The 10,000-nt window shown below is 41.9% G+C and overlaps 1 protein-coding gene across 1 annotated transcript in view; it reads right to left on the minus strand.

Moving 5' to 3' along the window:
* fibcd1b (fibrinogen C domain containing 1b) overlaps window positions 1–10,000 on the minus strand; it is a 69,523-nt gene that overhangs the window by 42,306 nt on the left and 17,217 nt on the right. Inside the window, exons 3-4 of the mRNA XM_030780614.1 lie at window positions 7,628–8,107; window positions 1,119–1,278 (exon numbers count right to left, since the gene is read on the minus strand). Coding sequence (XP_030636474.1) covers window positions 1,119–1,278; window positions 7,628–8,107 — 640 coding nt within the window. The remainder of the gene's footprint in view (window positions 1–1,118; window positions 1,279–7,627; window positions 8,108–10,000) is intronic.

Here is a 10,000-nt window from a genome sequence, read left to right on the forward strand (position 1 = left end):
AAAAATAAATAAAACAAGCACAAAGAACACACTCTTCATTTCTAACCTTTACCCCCCCACACAAACACACGCACGCACACACACACACACACACACACACACACACACAGCACACGCACAACACACACACACACACACTCCAAATGTTCACAGTGAAGTGTTTCTTTCTCTGTTCCTTTCCCTGTTAATGGAGTCTACTTTCCCGTTCAGTCCACCCACATTGCCTCTATTCCTGTGGACTGATCCTCTTTCATTGTTATATACACCTGTGGCCCGTCTCCAACTTTAAGCTGTTAAAGTCATTCTGAGAAAGAGCACATTATGCCTCTAAGAAAGGGCACATTATGCCTCTAAGAGCCCAAGTTCAGCTCCACTCAGGCCTCTGTCCTGCAAGCCATCATTTCCTAACAGGAGGACAGATGAGACAGGAAGACAAAAAACAAAGGCTTGCTTCCATGCTCCGTTTGAACACTGATTTGTGTGATATTGTCAGATTGCCTCTAATTGTATAGCGATTTTAAACCGACTTAATGATATGAGTTCCAGTATTTTCGTTTAAACAGATGGCGGAATATGGCAGCATTACATAAGAGCATGCAAGACAGCCGAAGAGCGTGTGATTCCATTGTGTGTGCTATTAGATCTTGCAGGAGAAATGCACAGAACGAAAAAAAAAACCCTACATAAATAAACAAGAGAATGGACAGATGGACAGACAGATCACTGATGGATGGAGGAATGGATGGATGGATGCACGGATGGACAGATACACCAGTCCTAACTGGACGGTTGGATGGGTGGGGGGAAAAAAAGGACAAGCCAACAACCAACAGATGGGGCACCGTACGAATGGACAGGGACGGATAGATGATAAAAAAACAAACCAAATGAATGACAGCCAAAAGACAAACAAGCTCTCAAGCAAACAAAAAACATGCACACATACCTGGACAAGCAGATGCACGAAGAGATGAGTAGACAGTTGAGACAGTGGAGTTTTGTTTTTTTTATTTTTGTTAACAAACCTATGTGCGGGTTTTGTTTTTTTCTTTGTGAGTCTTAACGTAGGGAACAAATGAGCAGACTTTGAGCAGATTTTTGGGATGGGTGTGACTCACCGTTGGCGCACCCTTTGAGCCTTGTCCCTCTGATCGGAGCTCTCTGCAGGTCAGCTTTCAGCCTGGCCTTCAAACCTCCGTTCTCCTTCTGCATGGAGTTTAACGCGTCGCTCACAGAATTCACCACCTTCACCATGTTCATCTGGCTCTCTGACAGGAGCTGAACCCCCACAAACAAACAAACAAACAAACAAACAAACAATGTGACCTGAATCATTTGCTCAGATACCTGGCCAAAATCAGTTCGCGAGTGTGTTCGAGTATCCTAACAGCCCGTCGAGCAAAATAAAGACCGGGGTGAAGTCCAAATCTGCCCGGCAGACGGTAACGTTACGACGACGGGCGATTTCACTAACACGGTCACAGGCGACGTGATTAACAAAATGCTGTTTTAACGGCACTGACAGGAATGACTTTAATAAGAACGTAACTCGACACCATGTACCACTGCACCACCAGTATATGGGCTCATTTCTCTGCCATGGACTAATGCACATGAGCACTAGCTCTCTCAAGTGCTACAGACAGGAACAGTATAATGGGAGCTTGTTTCAGTACCATGGACAGCGACATCACGGAGCCTAATATAAGGTCATGCGCAGCAAAGCCTTGGTCACATTATTCAATGTGATATTTGACGTGAATCTGCCGCAGTTTCGTTCTACAAAAAAAAACAGAAAAGAAAAAGAAAAGGAAAAAAAAAGCCACATTTGATCATGACTTAGGGTATCATTCCTAGGTTGGTACATTGGTACATCACAAGACTGTGAGGGTTTGCTGTGACATTAAAGCCAACAGCAACTAAATAAATAAATAAAAAGGACCGTATCGCTGTAAACTGTAGTCATGCCAGAAGAATGTGTCAAAGAGAGTGTGTCAAAGTGTGTATGTGTGTGTGTGTGTGTGTGTGTGTGTGTGTGTGTATGCATGCCTGTACATGGTTTCACGTGCACTAAACCAATTAGAACAGGTTTGTTGCTGCGCTCGTTACATGTACCATATTATTCCACCTCGCACACATACACACGCACACACACACACTCACTCACTCTCACACAAAATAACACACACACACACGTGTGCACACACTGACTCACACACACAAACAGACACACACACACACACACACACTCACTCACACACTCACACACACACACACACTCTCACTCACACACACAAACACACACACACACACACAGATACAGCTTTCCTTGTTAAACTGAGGCTCTGACCTATTTTAATTTAAAATACCTGTTTGTATACACACACACACACACATATGAGAGAGAGAGAGAGAGAGAGAGAGAGAGCAAGAGAAGGGTGGGATGGTCTATCTTAGCTCTCTCATACCCTAATGAGTGAGCTGTCTCCATGAGTCTCAGTAGCTAAACATGCAGCGTTAAAGCAGGGCATATAGACTATATATAACCACATCTCATCCACACAGTGGGGAATAGAACAAGATGTGTAGAGTACAAACAGTTACATATACTCTCAGCACGCACACACATACACACACATTCAAATTTATATTAATCCAAAAATAACTCAAACTCAGGTATGCACAGTTAATAACAAGAGAGCAAGACCTGTCTACATTTCCAAGCACACATAAACATACACTCACTCACACACACACACGCATGCACACAAACACACACATACACACATGCGCGCACTGAGATCAGAGGCCTTTTGTTATGCCCTGAGGAGGTGACGGTTTACTGGAACTAATTGCTTTGTGATCCTAATTGAACTGTCAGTCATCGCTCACCCTGCTAATCCTAAAGACTTTTCAGTCTAGCCATATATACACTATAATCCATAACCCTAGAAAAGGGCAAGAAAAAAAAACAGAAAGAGCAAAACCTTTCCACTAAGCAACTATGGACATGTGTCTGTATGTATATGCATGTGTTGTGGGACAAGTATGTGTGTGTGTGTATGTGTGTGCGCGCACATTCGTGTCTATGTGACTTTTCACTGGGGCACACCTTCTGAAGGCCCATCATAGTAAATGTGTCTGATTGGTTCCTGTTTGTTGTAATCAGATACACCTGATGAGGAACATTTCTCTTGGGACCAGTGTAGCAGGTAAGACCATTATTAACTGTCACACCCTTTTGTAATGTGTCACAGCAAATCATGTCCCCCCCAGGCCTTAGGCAACCAGTGGGTCAGACGACATAAGGAGAACACGAAGAGTGTAGGCAGAAAGTGTCTGGCATGTCAAATTATCCTGCAAATCTATCACACACACATGCATGCACATGCACCAACACACCACACACACACACACGCATGCATGCATGCACGCATACGCGCACACACACACACACATGCATGCATGCATGCGCACAGACACACACACACACACACACACATGCATTCTGAGTAATTTCATTTGCGGGGATATGGTGAAATTGTTTTAAGCAGGGAGCTTTGAGAGCATGTTTTATGTATAAATCACAAAGTCAGCAGCGCGTTTTCTCTCTCTCTTTTTTTTTTTTTTTTTTTTTTGACAGACTGACAGAGCGGAATTTGAATCGTAATGAATTGTCATAAACAGTACGAGGCTAGCTTTTGGCAAAGATCTGAAACAGAGTCAAACTAAATAGCTCTTGTCTATGAGGCAAATTTCAATTCAAGTGGAAATGAACTGTGTCTGTTTCTACTGTTGACTGTCTAACGGTTTCAGAGTGAGTCTGCATCTATCTCATCTGAGTATCTTTTCAAATGTCGTCTTTTGTCTTCTTTCTGTCTTTGTTAGAATTGCTTAAAGATTTAATTTGGGGTTTTTTTCTGTTATTTTTTCAGTTCTTTATTTAGACTGCTGGGGATGATTATGTAATTGAGACATGCACGCATGCTACTCGTGACTGAATGAAGCTTTACAATAGCAAATGAAGGGGCATGGCCAACCCACAGAAAACAATTTCTTTACTGTTTTGCTTTCTCTTTCTCTCTCTTTTATCTATACAAACATACAAACACACAACAATGCGGTTTTTATAAGCGCACACAGCCTCGCTTTTCCCCCTTTCTCTTTCACACACACACACACACACACACACGCACACACACACACACACACACACACACACACACACAAACAGGTTCACACAACCCCACACCACCACCTCTCTCTCTTTCTCTCTCTCTCTCTCACACACACACACACACACACACGCACAAACAAATGAAAAGGTCAGGAGTCCTGTCGAGAAGTCATCAAAAACGAGGGATTACTTTCCATTCAGGCGGATTTTAGAGCAGATGCTCTACACAGGTGTTTGATGGTGATAAACAACTCTCTCTCTCTCTCTCTCTCTCTCTTTCTTTCTCTCTCACTCTCTATCGCTCCCTCCCTCTGTCTCAGCATATGTGGGTATGTGTTGCTAACAGATTTTGCGTTTCAGGATTTGTCACTCAATGATACAGTATTAATCCTACAACCTAAATCTAATTCAGATTGACTCAAGACTTTGATTCACATTTAATTCACTTAAGGGGAAAGGGAGGAAGATTCCAGAACACTCCAATCAGAGTTCCTCTCTAAAGGTTGAATGGGGACTTCTCACACCAAAGAAACCTCATCTCAATTTATTAACGATGGATCTGTCATATTCCCGGACAATGTCATTTCATATTTTGTGTATTGATGACATCTCGTTATCCCTGAAATCGGCTGAGAAGAGACATCTGTCTCATCACATCACATGACCCTCAGCAGCAAACATTAAATTCATAACACAGTGTCAATCAATTCGTAAGTTTATAAAACAAAAAAAAAGAAAGGAAAAATCCAATCATGTTACAGTTCTAGTTTAGACCTCCCCTGACACATCAATCTGGTCTTCATTTTAAATGATTAGATCAAGTAGTGTGCCAATCTTGTTGCTATTGAGCTGAATTGCTTTCATAGACAGACCTCCAGGTAGATAGATGGATGGAAACGCTGTCTCTAGATTATTATAAATAGGAATATTCCTGCATGCTGATTGGTGAATTCAGCAGTCCATGTTTGTGTCTGTTTTCGACATATAACGGTTACAGTTTTCTCGGTTTTCGCATACAGAGCACGGCTCCAAACTGACCGGTAAGTGATTCGTACTGCAGCGTAATCCTGCCACGCCCGAAAAAGAAAAATTGATCAGTATCACATTATAACATGAAAAATTTATTGCGATAACTGGAGGTTTTTCACGTTTTGACAAGATATTTTCACGTTATAAGACAAGAGTTTATTTCTTTAAACGTTTCGTGTTAAAACACGATGATTTCTATTGTTATAACATGAAACGTTTTATGTTATAACAAGATATTTTCACGTTATAATGTGAAAAGTTTACTGTGATGAGATGTTTTTCACGTTTTAAGAAGATTTTTCCCGTTATTACATGAAATGTTAAAATAACATGTTGTAGCATGAAAGGTTTTATGACTTAGTCTTGTGTGGACTCCCTGTGACATGTACTTCGTCTGTGAACTGGCACTTTGGCACTTTTGCAATGAGCTGGCATCACCGTGGCCCAAAACACGGATACCCCACTGTTGAGATTTCGGGCTCATTCTTTGTTCTGTACAGCCCCATGCATTTTAAAATCCTTCTTAGTGTACACATACTTATTGCAGTATCATCTACTGCGCTCAATAACGGCAGAATCTCGCCATGTCTCAACTTAAGCATGAAGTAGAACGCAATCAAATCACGAAAATGAGCCATATTCCTCAGTTTATCCGTTCTCCGCTCACCGTTTCCTCATTCAAACATGAGTTTCACGTTATAGCCTGTATTACGATACAACGATATAAATTAACTTATTATAATGTAAAACGTTTCACGTAATAACGTGAAAATATTTTGTTAAAACGTGAAAAATATCTTATTATTACAATAAACTTTTCACGTTACAACGTGATACTCATTTTGTTATAACGTGAAAATATCTTGTTAAAACGTGAAAAGCATCCTGTTATCACAATAAACTTTTCACGAAATAACGTGAAAATATCTTGTTATAACGTGAAAATATCTTGTTAAAACGTGAGAAACATCGCGTTATCACAGTAAACTTTTCACGTTACAACGTGATACTGATCCGTTTTTCTTCCTCTGGCGTGGCAGCAATACGCTGCTATAGATTCGAGCGCAAATGGAGACGTTTAATCAGCTGTGACCCCATTGAAGTGGTGAGAACGTTGTACTTTGTTTCATTATCAGAAACTCCTGTACAAACTCTCCGGCATGAGCACTGACATAGTTAGCCAGTTACGACCATACCTCGGGCCGTTGCATAGCGACCATTTCCGTTCTCTTTAAGGCCTACGCTCCCTGACGAAAAGAAGAAAACTATGGTATTAATCGACTGTTTAAAATCGCTTTTCAAATGAATCCTGTTCGTTCTGTTTAAAACATGCAGAGCGACATGGCATTTTGTAAAATATCCCCAAAGCCACAGGTGCGTGCTGCGCTACGCGTTCTACGTGTACACGACGTAACACGGCTTGTAGTGTCGTACTGCATTTATTTAAACGTACAATCACATTAGCGATATCGCCCTGCAGCCTATGTCATATCAACTCACCATACGTTGTTTATGACACATTACACCCCAAGTATGAAATATTATCGACAATGTTTGTGAAATCAGATTTTTAGGCCACAATTAGTCTTTACAGCCCTCACTGATTTTGTGAAACTGGAGTCACACCTACACACTACGTATGGCTTTCTACCTGAAGTTGCTTGCTCAGTGCTGGCACAACTTAGGCCCACCATCCCATAAATTCTGGAACTGAGTGTGGTTTCTACCCACAAGAACATGTTTTTTTTTTTTCTTCTTCTTTTTTTTCTTTTCTTTTCTCTCTTTCTTTCTTTCTTTCTTTCTTTTTTTGATTGGCTGAGGGATGTAGGATTGCTGAGTCTCGGGTTGAAATCGGGCTCCGATTATGTGCTTAGGCGGTAGCCTCGGCAGCCAGACCCTGGCCGTGGAGAACCAGGGCCGGGACTCAGACAGCTCTGATTAGTCCTTTCATCGATCTGTAATAACATTACTAAATCAAATTAACAATGAAAGGCTGCAGCGCTCCGTGGACACTGCCTGTCACCTCTGTCCTGGCCTGTATCAACCCTTTTCTCTAGTCATGTTCACATTTCAGTAATGGATGAAGAAGGAAGCAAAAGTAGACCTGAAAGCCAAAGCAGAACTACAGTTCTAAAGTTCTCTGTAAATATTTGTTAGGGCTGATCATCATCATCGTCATCATCATCATCATCATCATCATCAGTACAAATTCTCAATTTTTCTGACATGTCAACACTGTTCCTGTGTGTATCTGCAGGTGTCAAAGACCAGGTGTGTGTGTATGAGTGTGTGTGTGTGTATGTGCATGTGCATGTGTGTGTATGCATGTGTGTGTGTATGTGTCTCACAGCACGTGGGTGTGTGTGTGTGTGTGTGTGTGTGTGTGTGTGTGTGTGTGTGTTGGTGTGTGTGTTTTATTACCTGTATAAGTCTGCCTTGTTCAGTCTGAAGTGTGTTCAAATCCTGTCCAAGGTTACCCTGTCCTCTCCTTAGAGACTCGTAATCCATTTTCAGCTGCCCAGCATGGGCAGAGAGTTTGGCCACTTCCTCCGCCAGGTTAACCAATAATGCGCGGTCTTGGCCTTTGACAGACTTAAGGTCAGAGTCGTGGTCTGTGAGGGAGTGAAGCAGAGATGTCTGGACGCCCTCCAGGCGTAGGAAGTTGCTGTTGTAGTCGGGGCAATTGGGGTCGATAAAGATATTAATACGAGAGCCGTCGCCCTTCTCGATTGTTACCAAGGCGTTAGCTTCATCCTGATTGGTGCTTATGTGAGGCGGGCCGTCGGACATGGGCGGAGCCTGGTAGTGGTTCATGAAAAGGATTGTTCCAGTTACCGTGACGGCAAGCAACACAGCAACGAAAAGCAAAATGGTGCAGAGGAGGTAGCTGCAGCTCATCCTCTACAAAAAGAAAGAAAGAGAGAAAAAGAAAGACGAAAAGAGTTAGACACAGAACGATAAACTCCTTACTTATTACCTTAAATAAATGAAATTATCAATGCGGGGGGGGGGGGGGGGGGGGGGTAAAAAGGCTCTGGGGCTGTCAGAGAAACAGAAGAGGGAGAAGAGGGAGAGAGAAAGGAATGGGGGAAAACCAGCAGTATCTCTCTCACTCTCACAGATGTTACCACGCAGGTGTAGTTTCAAATGGAACATCCCAGAAGCATGACCACATTGAAAAACAGAATAACATTCGTTCATATTTCAAACTGCCTCATCTGATTCCCTGCTTTGCAGCACAGGGTAGATTATGATGGACAGGCCGACAGGCCAGTGAAAGGCAGTGCCATTGTCCCTCCATCTGCAACATGAATCACCTCATCTCTTGGCCTGTAGTTTTGTATTAGAGTCCGACCGATAAATCGACGTGACGCTGTTATCGGCCGACACGGGCTAATTGCAGATAAATCACTATCGGTGTTTATAACGGCCGATAAAGGATAAATGACAGCTTAAAAAGAAACAGGGATTGTTTTGTACAATATGTACCTAGATTAATTCCAGACAACAACGTGGCAACAACTCAAAATATTTCTTTGATGTTCCAGAGGCAAACATGATGACCGTCTTGCAGGAAGGTGTACTTCACACATCCTGACTGCGCTGACAAACTCAAACTGTGGACCTTATGCTATGGACCAATAACAATCAAGCTTACTTCAGCATCCAGTAGGACTATTGGTTATCACCTCATACTTATAATTTTGCCATTAAACAAGTCTTACAAATATACTCTATGTGAATATTACAAATGGACCCTTCACCCATGATATGACATTCATATCAGCCATGCCTGGTTTTGCTGCAGTAACGTGAGAGCCAGTAACATTAGTCAAACATCAAAATTAGGTTTAACGTCACGGTAGTTGAGTGGTGTAGGCTGGGCTAAGCTGTTGACAAACTTGATTGTAGGTTTATTTATGAAACAGTACTTCTAGCAAGCACACAAACAACGGTCCTATCATTTCTCCCTCGTCACTTATAAAAATTCTCTGGCAACATCACTTACATTCGTTTATAACGATGTCCATTGCTAAATTAGGTTGCCCACAAAGCTAGCTAGTGCCATGTTTATCAGTGGAAGACCGCTAATGTTAATGAGCGGTTAAACTATAGCATTTAACTTATTCTGGCTAAATGAAGCAATGGTAAATATATCTGCGACTCGCATGTCTGTAGTTACAGTTGGTGCATTGGAAATTATTAAACCAGAGGGGACATGTAAATAAACGAGAGCTTAACACGTAACTAACATGGCTTGGTAGCCAAAGTTATCTCGCTTCTCTTTCAAACGTGTGGTGTGAGATCCCAAAGTCGCGTGTGCAGGTCCTCCATTGCGGACAGTCATGTAGAAGCATTGAACAGCAGCGTTTACGCTAGGTCACTGTATCAGTTTACTGCACTATTTAAACTGCATTACGTCATATTTGGTGGAGACTACACCAAATAACCAAGACTACACCAAATTTGGTAACTACACACAACAAATGTTAGGGAAAATCTTTGTTAATGTGTTTCTGGAAAAAAAAAAAAAAAAGAATATCGGTCGATATATCGCTATCGGATTTTTAAATCCTCAAATATCGAAATGGGCATCGATCTTAAAACCCCTGTTTCGGTGGGCTTATTTGTGTTTGTGTTTTACTTTACTGCATTCAGCCATTCAGCATATTTTTCTGTTTGTGTTTAGACTGCTGTGGTGCACTCTGGAGTAATTGACTCTGTCTGTGTGTGCGCGCGCGCGCGTCCGTGCGTGTGTGTGTGTGTGTGTGTTTGTTTGTTTGTATGAAGTGC

Source organism: Chanos chanos, chromosome 1, assembly GCF_902362185.1.
Source record: "Chanos chanos chromosome 1, fChaCha1.1, whole genome shotgun sequence".
NCBI classification, from domain to species: domain Eukaryota; kingdom Metazoa; phylum Chordata; class Actinopteri; order Gonorynchiformes; family Chanidae; genus Chanos; species Chanos chanos.